The sequence below is a fragment of the Python bivittatus genome, unplaced genomic scaffold, assembly GCF_059951505.1.
Source record: "Python bivittatus isolate LINGU-HERP-01145 unplaced genomic scaffold, Pbiv_v1 ctg000020_np1212, whole genome shotgun sequence".
NCBI classification, from domain to species: Eukaryota; Metazoa; Chordata; class Lepidosauria; order Squamata; family Pythonidae; genus Python; species Python bivittatus.
In genome coordinates this window covers 89,445,088-89,459,205 of record NW_028277030.1, presented here as the reverse complement: position 1 = coordinate 89,459,205, position 14,118 = coordinate 89,445,088, and the positions used below count along the sequence as shown (strand labels likewise).

Sequence of the window (14,118 nt, the reverse complement as noted above, 5' to 3'; positions counted from 1 at the left end):
GCAGACACGCGCTCGTTCGAGCTCAATGTGCTGCCAAAATAATTTTCCCATAGTTACGGAAACGGGGAGCCGCACGCGAATCCTTCACGCATGCACAATGCAAAGCCGAGGACGTGACTGGGAAGGAGCCGCGCGCACAGACGCATTTCAGGTAGGAGGTGCCAAGCCTCCGCTTCTCGAGTGCTTGCCTCGGGCAAACGAGCTGCTCGCCGTCGCCGGCTGATGACGTTGGGTGTCTGCGCGAGGCGGGCCTTCCTTCCCTGCGTGCCTGGCCAAGGTACGTTGGGAAGTGCGAGGCGGGCGCGACTGGCAGAATGATGGGAGGCAAGAGCAGCGCTATCGCCGCGGGCGTCTGTGGCGCCCTTTTCATCGGCTACTGTATCTATTTCGACCGCAAGAGGAGGAGCGATCCCAACTTCAAGAACCGGTTGCGGGAACGTGAGTCTCTCGGCCGCTCCCCTCGTGCGCCCTCAGCCGCGGACTGACTTCGCGGTACCCTCCTCCTCACCCTCCTCCGCCTTTTTCACGACCCGAATGGTTTTTCTTGCCTTTTCCTTTGCGGTTGGGCGTGTGAGGGTCACCTTCCGAGGTGCTCTGGCGGCTCCGTTCCCTGCCCTGACTTGTAGCTTTCAGGGCCCAGGTGACTTCAGTGCCGAGGCCCCTGCCAGAGGGGGGGCCTTGGATCTGCACAGCCGCACAAAAGCAAACTAGGTCGCAGATAAGGTATTCCTCTGTCTTGCTTTAATGACCTTTGATGTGCTTGCTTAGGAGAAGAGGTTTACCTCATAGGGTGTAAAGGTTGATGGATCCTTGGAGATCATCTAGTCCACCCCTAAGCTCAGTGCACACACATCGACTACTACACATCCCAGCAAATGGCTGTCCAGACTTAAACACCTCCAGCTAAAAGAGTCAGCTGCCTTTCTGAGGCAACCTGTTCCATTGATGAGTATTTTTCCAGATGCCCAACCCAAATCCATTTCCTTGTAGTTTAACCCCATTATTTCTTCTATAACATTTTGGAAGAATTTGACCCTTTAGATACTTGATGTTAGTAATTGTGCCTTCCCTCATTGTCCTCTCCATTCTAAACATACCCAGTGCGTCTAACCATGTTTTTCATTCTTATCATCTTGGTTGCTTTCTTCTAAGCCTATTCCAGTTTGTAAATGTTCTTCCTAAAATGGCATGCCCAGAACTAAATCTGATAGTCTAGCTGTGGTCTGACCAATGCAAATAAAAAGGAACGATTACTTCTCTTGATCTTACACTACTTTGTTGTAGCCCAGGATTTTATTTCCTTTTTTAAACAGTTGTACAGTATCATGATGGAAGGCATGAGCGGGGAAGGTTCTGGAATGGAGCTTCAAGGTTGCCGGGAAGGGGGAGAGACATTCCAGGGCAAGCACCTCCTCAGTCCCCAGCTGGAGTGTGGGAAAGCCAAGAGAATGAGACTGGCCCCTCCCTAGAGGCCTCATGGTTATAGTTACTGTGATTGTGGCATAGATTTACTCTGGCGAGATTCTGTCTATTAGGTGTAAGCTAACAAAGGAGCTAAACTGTCCTGGACTGTCTCGCTGTTGTTCTTGGGCTGAACCTGACTAGTATTACATTCATGTTTGGCTTCTGATCCATCAACACTGCCAGTTCCTTTTTGCAAGTGCTGCCACCCAGTATGATCTCCCCATCCTATATTCATGTCTTTGATTTTTCCTATCCAAAGTAAGGATTTTACATCTTTCCCTCTTGAAATAAAATTTCCTGAATTTTGATATTGTCCTCTAAGGAATTTGCTATTTGGTCCCACCTCTAATTTACACCATTCACAAATAATATATACTAATATTTTCTTACCTCTCAATCAAGGTGTTTATAAATATGTTTAACAACATGGGTGCAGAATGGGGCCCTGTGATACACTATGAACATTTCATTCCACTCATCACAGAGTCATTGACATACTCTTATGGGTATGATGGTCAACCAGCTCTGTTTCTAATGGTAGCATACTCCAGCCCACATTTTGCCATCTTCTCTTTGAGGATCCCACAGGAAGCTTTGTTAAATGCTTTAGCGAAGTTAAGGCATATTATGTCTATTATATTCCCATGGTCAACTAAACTGGTCACTCTACCAAAAAAGGAGATCTGGTTGGCTTGATGACACTGCTAGTTTCTGCTAAGTAATGATTGTGCCCATCTAAACTCCCCTGTCACACTCCTATTTGCTTTCTGTGCTTGCTTGCTTAATTAGATGTTTCATTCACCACCAAAATCTCCTTCACCTTCAGGGTTAGACAGCCACAGTTTCAAGATTCAGTAGATTCAGAAATGAATACTGCTTCGAACACTGTTCCTGACATTTGTATACACATAAGTATATACAGTGCATTCGGAAAGTATTCAGACCACCTTCACTTTTTTCAATTTTGTTATGTTGCAGCCTGATACTACAATCGTTCAAATTCATTTTTTTTTCTCATTAATCTACACTTAGTACCCCATAATGACAAAGTGAAAACAGAATTTTAGAAATGTTTGCAAATGTATGAAAAAGGAAAACTGAAATATCATATTGGCATAACTGTTCAGACCCTTTGCAACAACACTTGAAATTTAGCTCAGGAGCCTCCCATTTCTCTTGATCATTGCTGAGCTGTTTCTACACCTTGATTGGAGTCTACCTGTGGTAAATTAAATTGATTGGACATGATTTGGAAAGGCACAGACCTCTCTATAGAAGGCCTCACAGCTGACAATGCATACTGTATCAGAGCAAAAGCCATGAGGTCAAAGGAACTGCCTGCAGAGCTCAGAGACAGGATTATTGCAAGGCACAGATCTAGGGAAGGCTACAAAAAAAATTCTGCTGCACTGAAGGTTCCCAAGAGCACAGTGGCCTCCATAATTCTCAAATGGAAGAAGTTTAGTACAACCAGGACTCTTCCAAGAGCTGGTCGCCCAGCCAAACTGAGTAATTGGGGGAGAAGAGCCTCAGTAAGAGAGGTGACCAAGAACCTGATGGTCACTCTGACTGAGCTCCAGAGATCCTGTGTGGAGATGGGACAAAGTTCCAGAAGGACAACCATCACTGCAGTCCTCCACTGATCTGGGCTTTATGGCAAAGTGGCCAGACGGAAGCCTCTCCTCAGTGCAAAACACATGAAAGCCTGCTTGGAGTTTGTAAAAAAGCACTGAAGGACTCTCAGACTGTGAGGAACATGATTCTCTGGTCTGATGAAACCAAGATTGAACTGTTTGGCCTCAATTCTATGTCTGGAGAAAACCAGGCATCGCTCATCACCTGCCCAATACCATCCCAGCAGTGAAGCATGGTGGTGGCAGCATCATGCTGTTAGGGTGTTTTTCAGCAGCAGGGACTGGGAGACTGGTCAGGGTTGAGGGAAAGCTGAATGGAGCAAAGTACAGAGATATCCTCAGTGAAAACCTGTTCCACAGCGCTCAGGACCTCAGACTAGACCGAAGGTTCACCTTCCAACATGGCAACAATCCTAACCACACAGCCAAGACAAAACAGGAATGGCTTAGGGACAATTCTGTGAATGTCCTAGAGTGGCCCAGCTAGAGCCCTGACTTGAACCCTATTGAACATCTCTGGAGAGACCTGAAAATGGCTGTCCACTGATGGTCCCCATCCAACCTGATTGGGCTTGAAAGGATTTGCAAAGAAGAATGGCAGAAAATCCCCCAATCCTGGTGTGCAAAGCTTGTCGCGTCATACCGAAAAAGACTTGAGGCTGTAATTGCTGCCAAAGGTGCTTCAACAAAGTACTGAGTAAAGGGTCTGAATACTTAAATACATGTGATATTTCAGGGTTTTTTTAAAATAAATTTACGGACATTTCTAAAATTCTGTTTTCACTTTGTCATTATGGGGTACTAAGTGTAGATTAATGAGAAAAAAAATGAATTTGAACAATTGTAGTATCAGGCTGCAACATAACAAAATTGAAAAAAGTGAAGGGGGTCTGAATACTTTCCGAATGCAGTGCATGTTCTTAATACACAGACATAATGTGTGTGCAAGAATTGTGTCCAATGCTGTTTTAATCATATAGTATTGTCCAAGGAAATGAGGTTTGTCTAGCTGTGAGGTTAAATAATGAACATAATGTATGTTACTGTAAAATAGGTGATGTACTCCAATTAAATTACAGAAACCTGCTTCATGTTTGGAGCTTTGCTTTGCAAATACTTTGTGTATTCATAGAAAAGTTATATAATTTCTAAAATATTTAACTATTCACTAAAAATCAGAAGCACAGTAATGGCATATCTCATAATTTCTCCTAATGGTAAACCCTGGTGGCTGAATGCTAATTGAAGCCAAAAGAGGGTCACTGGGAAACAAGACTTGATTTTCTTTCCCCACTCTCATGCAAATGAAAAATAGTTAAAATGCACAGTTAAATATAGTTAAAAAATAGTTAAAATAATTAAAATGCACTCCTCCCAACATAAACATTGGCCATCCAAGTGCCCCAGAAGGTTGTGTGTCTTGGAAAAAGAAATCTGAGCATTAATCTTGCTTTTAATACTACATATATACTGTAGTTTCCTTCACTTTGTAATATTAAATACTTAGGCTTCAGCATCTACAAATCCTACTTGTAGATGCTGAAGCCTAAGTATTTAATATTACAAAGTGAAATTAAATATTATAAATGTAATCAAATATTACAAAATACCTGCCAATATAGAAACTTCAGCCTTCATGAATCTACAAATCCTACTTGTAGAATCACGAAGGAAGTTTCTGTATGGACAGGTATTTTCAGTTCTTTTAGTAAAAATTGTTGGTATATTAAGTTTTCTAAAGTTTGCTGGGGAGGAATTTAAAAGCGACTCTCTACTATGTAATGCATTCCCAAACCCTCCTGGTACCGTTACACTAATAACTTCCAGGATAAGGAGGAATGCAAAAGAAAAATGTAGAGTTATCCAAAATGCAGCATGTTCTTTTATAGCTCTGCATTATTTCAGCTCTTCAACAAGTACTCAATGTCTTTTGATATGTTTTTCCTTAATAAAAAGGCATGCTTGTAGAAACTTTTTCCCTAGATTGTGAAATAATGCTCTTGTATTTAAATTAATAACTGAAATAGGTTTTATACCATCAAAGCAAATGTTTCTCTAAAGCAATTTACAATAGATGGTAGTAAGAAAAAACAATTAGCTTGCTTCTTATTGGCAGTTGATGCATTGTCACAATGCTGAAAACTCCCTGATGGTATTCCAATCACTGCTGGTCTCCCTATACCTGTGTAGGAGAGCCCACGTGTGAGCTTAAATACAGCATTTGATTAAATGTGGCTCCTGGTGTATTTATTTATTACATTTATAGACCACCAAATTTCTAAGAATTCTTGGTGGTTTATAAGATAAAATACACAAGAAACAATACATAAGTCTCTTGGTGCTAGAACAGGTAAGAGAAGTATAGGAATATTTTAATAATATCTTTCATTGACTCTTGATGAGCTCAGTACCTCTAGATATAACTTTACATAACTGTTAATAATTGTTCTACATGTAAAAGATAATATTCTTTATGATGTTGCATGTGAACATCTCCATCATTATGTTCTTTGCTATGGTACATATTGAATTCTGTGGAGGTGGGACCTCCTTTCCAAAAGTTATTCTGAAATGCAAGTAGTGTGATTGCTTGAAAATCAATAACCCTTATTTTATCTATAGGAAGAAAGAAACAGAAGCTTGCCAAAGAAAGAGCAGGATTTTCTAAGGTATTAATATGGTTTTTTTAACGCTCCATATATGCTCTACTGGGAGGTTTTGAGGCTAATGTGAATATGCTGCCTTGATCTTATTATATTTACTTTATTTATGCTTGCTGATTTATTTGGATGGCTTTTCTTGTGCTAGTTTAGTTGGAGCTTTTATATCTATTTTGTTTTCCTTTTATATCTCCTAATAACCATCAAGAATCTCTGGAGAGGGATGGTATAAAAATACTTGAATAAATACAATAAAGTATTTTTTTTCAAAGTGGTCTCTGGCTTGAAATTATTGTACCATCAACCTTTTCTAGCATATATTCAATAGCATGATTTTGAAGAAGCAAGAAGATGACTTTCCTTCTTTCTCCCTTCCCATTTTCCATTGAAGATCCCTCAACTAGTTTTTCAGCAAGCTTCCCTTCCTTTTGAGCTCCCAACCCAACTTAGTCCATTCAAGAACTGCTGGGTAGGGACAAATAACCTTCTGCTATTCTCCTTTTATGGATATTTCTCTTGATCCACATATGTTTTATTAGCATGGCATATTGTGGGATGATATAGTTCACAAATGATGGCTAATTTCTATAGCAGACATGAAGACTAAGAAACTGATAAGAAATTTCTAGATGTGTGTTTTTTTGCTTTATTTAACAATTTGTAAAAAAAAAAAAAAGGAATGTAATATTCCTTGTAAATTTCTCTTTGTTCTTGGAAGTTCTTAGTATTCTTAATTTTATGGACATTGAAAGTTTAAGTATTATACTTAAAAGCATGGTGGAAGTGGGTGGGAGGTTTTGCTATGATATTTAAATGGCTGATTTGATAAATGTCATTTTTGTAGTTGCCTGATCTAAAAGATGCTGAAGCAGTTCAGAAATTCTTTCTTGAAGAGATACAGTTGGGAGAGGAACTTCTAGCACAAGGTTGTTGCATTTTTTTCTTTCTCTTTTTGTTAACTTGAATGTGGCAGATTGGAGATGTAAAATTAGTAGAAAGAATGGTTATGACTGAAACCAGTGCTTTGGAAGATAAAATAACTGCATATCCTTTAAAGGGCAAGCCTATGTACATCTACAAACATGTAATCCAAGCCCTACTGAGTTTGATGATTTTTTGTTTGTTTGTATAGAATTTTAATAAACGTCCATCAGTGCAGCCCTTATGAACCTAGTCAGAAGTAAGTTCAGCTAAATTCAGTTGCACTAAGTCTCAGGGCATAGGATTGCAGGCCAAATTACATTTTGAGAGTTGAAAAAAAAATCATAGGATCCTAAATTTAAAACTGCACTTTCAAAATGTTAACTTTATCATTGTTATTTTAATGTGTTGTATGTTGTTTTTCTACATAAATTTGTCTAAAATAGCTCATAATTCAAAAATATCACTAACAGACTAAGACAAATGAAGCCTGAAAATTGCAGGATAGCAATTTAACCATTGAATGGGTGTTATTTTGTTAACACATTTATAGATGTGGCATATTTTACTTTGTTTGTTGAAATAATTTGTTGATTTTTTTTTAATATCATTACCTAAGAGGATAGTTCCAAGTCTACTTTAAATGTCATTATGCTTAATCAATAGCCTCTGTAATATGGTTGTTTTTTATTCAGGAGAATATGAAAAGGGTGTTGATCACTTGACAAATGCCATTGCTGTTTGTGGACAACCACAGCAGTTATTACAAGTTCTCCAACAGACTCTTCCACCACCAGTTTTCCAAATGCTTCTTACTAAACTCCCTACAATTAGTCAGGTATGAAAATCTTTATTATTTGGTTTTTGAAACAGAATTAGTCATTATCAGTATTGCTTTTCCTGATCTCATGCATCTCATGTTTGTTAAGTCCCATTAAGACCAGATCCAGAATTGGAACAGTTGAGAATATATGTAGTGATCAGAGCTTATTCCTTCCAAACAGTTCTCTTCATATAAGAGTTCCCGTCAGAATTGAAATTTGACTACGCTATTTATAAATTATTCTGATAAAGAGACTGCAGCTTAGCACTCCATTGTGGATCCTTCTGTAAGAATTCTGTCATAATTCACATTTCTCTGTAATTTTAATGTGATAAAGCAATTAATTATTTAAAAATGTTTCAACATGACATAATTTAATTTTCCCTATCTGAAACTCTCAGAATTCCCAGCTAAACAAGGAACAAATTTCCAAATGGCTGTGGGAAAAAATTAATTGAATTTAGATTTTACATCAGTTTGTTCTTTGAACTGGATTGATGCAGTGCCAAATCTGATAGTTCTGTATATTAATTTTGGAGTAAGTCTTATTAAAGTCAAAGAAACTGTGAGTAACATTATATAGATATATTTATTATAGTAACTATAACTCCAGCAGAAATGACAAATAATTGGGCATGTCCAAAGCATTTGAGGAGAGCTGAGATAAAGTTCGGACTGCTAAGAAATGGGTTTAATATAAGTTTCTAGATGTTGTTGGATATATGAAATTTATCCATAAAATAGTTGATTTTGTATTAGATCTCATTGCAGTAGTTGCAAGAAGCCAATTCGAATATTTCAGCTCTTTTCCTGCCACAGATGTTCTTATTTCAGTGTTGCATAATAAGAAACTTTAAAGTGAAATAGCTACCACAGGCTTATCCCTTCTAAAGCAGTGCTGTTGAATAACTTCTTTTTCCCAGTGGTGTGTTCAGAGCATGATTTATCCAGAGTCACTCTGCAGTGAAATGGACGGCGACAAATTTGAAATATAAATAAATAAATAAAATGTACTGGTTAAATGTGCCAGTTGGATCCATATCATAAGCCATGTGGCTAAGAAATACCGATGTGGAGGTTTTTTTAAGTTTATTGTCTCATCTGAAATGTATTTCAGGCATAACTAACTAGACTGCCTCCATAAATAAAGCTACAGCAAATCTAAGGATGTTCTATAATTGTTTGTTCACAAAAGTACATTGCAAACAACACACTAAATTCAAATTTTGGAGGGCTGTTTCCAGACTCTGATATTCTGGGGAAAGAATAAAAGTGCACGCATATATAAATCATGCTTATGGTTTGTTGTTTCATCTGAGCATGTTGTGTGCATGGTGACTACCTGGCTACCTATTCCTGTTACTATAGTACTTTAATTAGCCACTTGGGTTGTATCCAGTAGTATCTTTCCACTCCTGAAGACTGTTCAATCCAGTAAAAGCTTCAGTGAGCAGAAGGAGGGATTCTGCTAACTTCCTCTTGAGTTCACTTTTATTCTGGTCCAATTGTTTGGGGAGAGATTCCAGTGGGGAGAAAGAACTAGAAAATACCTTCCCATTTAGCCTATTGAAGCCTCTACTCCATGAAAGCCTTCCAAAAACAGAAAAAAAGTATTACCCACAATTTTCAGTAAGATTAAAACAGATTTTCAGTGATGTGCAGAAACAATCTCTACTTCAACCAACACGTTTATAATTAAGGATTGCATCTGAGATGGGCGAATCCTGCCATTCCAGGGATGGAACATTCTGGAGTACACCAAAATAATAAAAAATGGATTGCATACAGGAGTTCTTGGACTGGAGCAAATCAGAATGTGTTTTGGCTATATGGCTCTTTTGAACTTGGTGTACTCCGTTAATTATGTCTAATGGCCAGATGTTGGGGTAGTAGCCTAAAACCCTGCTCTGAGAGATTTGTGAGGCATAAGAGAATAAAGTCACTCTTGTGTGCTGACTTGAAAACTATTTTTGACACAGTATATACTGAGGTTTTCAGTATGTAGACTGGTCAAATTGTACAGGATCATTTTCAGCTTACCATATGCTCTCTTGACCCTTGGATGTCTTGGTTCATTATTTCTCTAAATACCTTTAATTGCATGTTAAATACTGCTACTTACTGATATTGATTTTCACAGGAGAGGGGGGTTGATTTTCAAAAGATAAGAGATTGTGACTGATTTCAGTAATGTGCTTAACTGGAGAAATACACATTAACAGTTTTATTTTAAAGTTGTTCCTATATTTTATATTGCAGAGAATTGTAAGTGCACAACGCTTGGCTGAAGATGATGTGGAATAAGAAATCTCTCAGGAATGCCGCTTCCTTAGTCAAAAGATGAGCATCCAGGGGTAGGGAGGAGTAAAAGAGTAAGCGTAATAGTCATAATGGACTATATACCACATTTAAGCCTGCCAAAGTTAATTTTAACTCTGAGTAGGTTGGTTTGGCTGGACTTATTTATTAACTAGTGTATTTTGATAAACTCATTTTATAAATGCACCATGTTTGAGTTACAAAAATACCATTAACATCAGTACAAATACAGTTGTACATACACAGAATGTAAAGTTAAAACATACACACCCCATGCTCATTTTTGAAAAACACAAAGCTAAGGCATTAAAGATGTACCTGCACTTTCATGTGTACGCCTGCTTTTTCAGCAATCAAAGGTGGGGGGTGGGGGTGGGGCAGTATCAGCAGATTTCAGCATTTCCTGGAAATTTCTTATGCTTCTTACTCAGAAAGGGGCTTGTTGTATGGGAAAAAAAAGTAGACCTGACATTTAATTGTATTTTTATTAGGACATCATGCATTGCTCCTTTATTTTCTGAAAGCTGCCTAGGGGTCTTTTAGATCAAGGTACCTGAAAGGAAGATGATCATGAATTAAGACAACTGCCTCCTACATTTGACAGATAAAAGTTGTCTGTCTCCATTATCATGTCATCAACAAATATGAAATGACATTCTCATTTAAAATGTAAATTAGTTGAGGAGAATCTTCCTTTCAGCCAAATACCATAAAATAATCACATTACATATTGGAAGCTTTCCTGTAATAAGTGTAGAACAATACCATTGAGAATCAAAATCTGGTTGCAGGAATATGTGACTTGCATCTACAGTGGGGCAAAAAAGTATTTAGTCAGCCACCAGTTGTGCAAGTTCTCCCACTTAAAAAGATGAGAGAGGCCGGTAATTTTCATCATAGGTATAACTCAACTATGAGAGACAAAATGGGGAAAAAAATCCAGAAAATCAAATTGTCTGATTTTTAAAGAATTTATTTGCAAATCATGGTGGAAAATAAGTATTTGGTCAATATCAAAAGTTCATCTCAATACTTTGTTATATATCCTTTGTTGGCAATGACAGAGGTCAAACGTTTTCTGTAAGTCTTCACAAGGTTTTCACACACTGTTGCTGGTATTTTGGCCCATTCCTCCATGCAGATCTCCTCTACAGCAGTGATGTTTTGGGGCTGTCGCTGGGCAACACGGACTTTCAACTCCCTCCAAAGGTTTTCCATGGGGTTGAGATCTGGAGACTGGCTAGGCCACTCCAGGACCTTGAAATGCTTCTTATGAAGCCACTCCTTCATTGCCCGGGCGGTGTGTTTGGGATCATTGTCATGCTGAAAGACCCAGCCACGTTTCATCTTCAATGCCCTTGCTGATGGAAGGAGGTGTTCACTCAAAATCTCACGATACATGGCCCCATTCATTCTTTCCTTTACACGGATCAGTCGTCCTGGTCCCTTTGCAGAAAAACAGCCCCAAAGCATGATGTTTCCACCCCCATGCTTCACAGTAGGTATGGTGTTCTTTGGATGCAACTCAGCATTCTCTCTCCTCCAAACACGACGAGTTGAGTTTAGATCAAAACGGTCTACTTTGGTTTCATCTGACCATATGACATTCTCCCAATCCTCTTCTGGATCATCCAAATGCTCTCTAGCAAACTTCAGACGGGCCCAGACATGTACTGGCTTAAGCAGGGGGACACATCTGGCACTGCAGGATTTGAGTCCCTGGCGGCATAGTGTGTTACTGATGGTAGCCTTTGTTACTTTGGTCCCAGCTCTCTGCAGGTCATTCACTAGGTCCCCCTGTGTGGTTCTGGGATTTTTGCTCACCATTCTTGTGATCATTTTGACCCCACGGGGTGAGATCTTGCATGGAGCCCCAGATCGAGGGAGATTATCAGTGGTCTTGTATGTCTTCCATTTTCTAATTATTGCTCCCACAGTTGATTTCTTCACACCAAGCTGCTTGCCTATTGCAGATTCAGTCTTCCCAGCCTGGTGCAGGTCTACAATTTTGTTTCTGGTGTCCTTCAACAGCTCTGGTCTTGGCCATAGTGGAGTTTGGAGTGTGACTGTTTGAGGTTGTGGACAGGTGTCTTTTATACTGATAACAAGGTCAAACAGGTGCCATTAATACAGGTAATGAGTGGAGGACAGAGGAGCCTCTTAAAGAAGTAGTTATAGGTCTGTGAGAGCCAGACATCTTGCTTATTTGTAGGTGACCAAATACTTATTTTCCACCATGATTTGCAAATAAATTCTTTAAAAATCAGACAATGTGATTTTCTGGAATTTTTTTCCCATTTTGTCTCTCATAGTTGAGGTATACCTATGATGAAAATTACAGGCCTCTCTCATCTTTTTAAGTGGGAGAACTTGCACAATTGGTGGCTGACTAGATACTTTTTTGCCCCATTGTACACTTTTGAATTATACATTGAATTTACCACCAGTTTTTCATAGCAGCAACTGTAATATTTTCCCTGTACTCTGTAGCAAGAGTGCCAGTAGATTTCAGGCTCACTGCCTACCAGAGGGCAGTGCAAAAGACAGGCACTTTGAAGTAAAGAATACCAAGCCTAGAATTTCATTTTGTGAAGCAAAACTGAGTAAAGTTCCCAGTCCTGCTACATGCAACCCACTTCAGACTTATTTACTGCATTTTTATCACAATCATTTTGTGACTTATATAGTAGAAAAACAATGTAAAACATCCACCCTAGGCATAAAAAGCATAAAATCCAATCTCAGTACCATTAAAAATAACAACTCAAGAAAAATTAAAAGGTCAAAAGATGGCCAAAAGGTTATGCCAGACTTCCAACATTTTAGTAATGCAGTTAAGAATAAGGGAAAGAGTTAATTTGCTACTAGTGTTTCTGCTGTTTGCAGGAATTTGACCTTTGTTATTTAACCATCTGCTGCAACTCATTCACAGATCTACCACAGAATTTAGAAATTAGATTTTCTTTGTTGAATAACACTGTGCATCATAACGAGTATCTCAGACATCTGATTCCTCTGTTCTCTTAAGTCTGTACCTAACTCTTCCTTGAGTATTGTCTTTATACCCAATCTGTTTTGATCTTCTCTTTCTATGCATCCTTTAGTTTACTCTAATTTTTCTCTCTCATCTATTATTCCCATTTTCCTTAAAGATCTAATCACTACTACCTATTTTATACTATTTCAGATTCTTAAAACTGAAAGTTATTAGCTCTTCAGCTCTCTGCTAGATTTCTTGAATCAAAGTATTTCTGTTTGTACTACTGTATAAGTGCATTCCTCATGATGTTGAATAAGAATTGCAGTCTCATTTAGCTTCTAAACCTCTACTTGTCAGAGAGAGGTTTGAGATCTCACTGTTTATTAACTTAATCTGTGCAGCATGGTTACCAGATTGCTAGCAGCGTTTGAAACAGAAAAAAAGCTTAAGAAAATAGTTTGTTGCTAGAATGATTATCCACTGCAAGCAACAGGATTTTGCATCTCAGTTATTTTCTTCATTGGACCACCCTTCCCTGATCTTTCAGGATGGATTTCATTCCTCTGCCTTAAAAATGTACTAAAACAACAGGTACTGCTTGAATTAATTTCTAGAAAATTAGGATTCAGCTCCTAAGGCAGACTACACAGGATGTGGTGGCTTGGTCCCCTGCTGATTTCCACAAGGGGCCTCCAAACCTTCCCTCCATAGTTCCTGTGCTGCAGCCTCCCTGCAAGTCCCAATTGAGCTGGCTAGGTATGCAGCCACCAGCCATTTCATTCTCTGCTACTGATTTCTTTGGCAAGAGGTAAGATGTGCACTGAAGGCTAGATCCCTTTCCCAGAACAAACAAAAACTTCTAGATATTTGTGATTTATATATAGCAATGTTACAGGCCTAGAGAAAGTTGAAAGGAAGAAAGAAGGGTGGGCAATTGCTTTCCAAAGAGGTTGATTACAAGTCGCTGCTCCCTCAAGGCCAGGATCTCTCACAAACACACTCCAAAACAAATGCACACACTCTGTAAAATATAACAATCTGTATTTCAACCTTACTGATCCTAGCTTGCTGTTCAAATCCTAGCTCCAGCCTTGCTGTGGCCCACTGAGGCTTTCCTGTTTCTGGGCCAGTAGAGATTGCCCTCCCCCTGAGAAGGGAAACCCACTCTCTGAATCAGCTACTGAGGGTTGATTTTCATAGGCTTTGGTTTTCTGTGCTCATAATCTGGCTTGACAGGTCACCTTTTTTCTTTTAACTCTTTCAGTGTCTGAACCTCCTTAAATGGAGTTCCTAATATTTACTATACAACCTTTAGGA

At 38.9% G+C, this 14,118-nt stretch overlaps 1 protein-coding gene and 1 non-coding gene across 2 annotated transcripts; both read left to right on the top strand.

The window, feature by feature from the left end:
* The first annotated feature begins 231 nt into the window (after positions 1-231).
* TOMM20 (translocase of outer mitochondrial membrane 20) lies at positions 232-10,144 on the top strand. Its single transcript, XM_007428425.4, has 5 exons — positions 232-438; positions 5,721-5,767; positions 6,603-6,684; positions 7,375-7,517; positions 9,762-10,144. The coding sequence occupies exons 1-5, from the start codon at positions 315-317 to the stop codon at positions 9,804-9,806; spliced, it is 441 nt and encodes a 146-aa protein (XP_007428487.1). The 5' UTR covers positions 232-314; the 3' UTR covers positions 9,807-10,144.
* Positions 4,880-5,016, top strand: LOC112540668 (small nucleolar RNA SNORA14). The gene has a single exon (XR_003084735.2). It is a non-coding gene; the product is annotated as a small nucleolar RNA SNORA14 (small nucleolar RNA).
* Positions 10,145-14,118: the final 3,974 nt, after the last annotated feature.

What these genes read in the sequence shown, in the direction of transcription:
- TOMM20 (XM_007428425.4), top strand. Translation starts at nt 315, where the DNA reads ATGATGGGAGGCAAGAGCAGCGCTATCGCCGCGGGCGTCTGTGGCGCC. An exon ending in CAAGAACCGGTTGCGGGAAC is followed by an intron (nt 439 to 5,720) that starts GTGAGTCTCTCG and finishes TTTTATCTATAG; the next exon opens with GAAGAAAGAAACAGAAGCTT. An exon ending in AAAGAGCAGGATTTTCTAAG is followed by an intron (nt 5,768 to 6,602) that starts GTATTAATATGG and finishes TCATTTTTGTAG; the next exon opens with TTGCCTGATCTAAAAGATGC.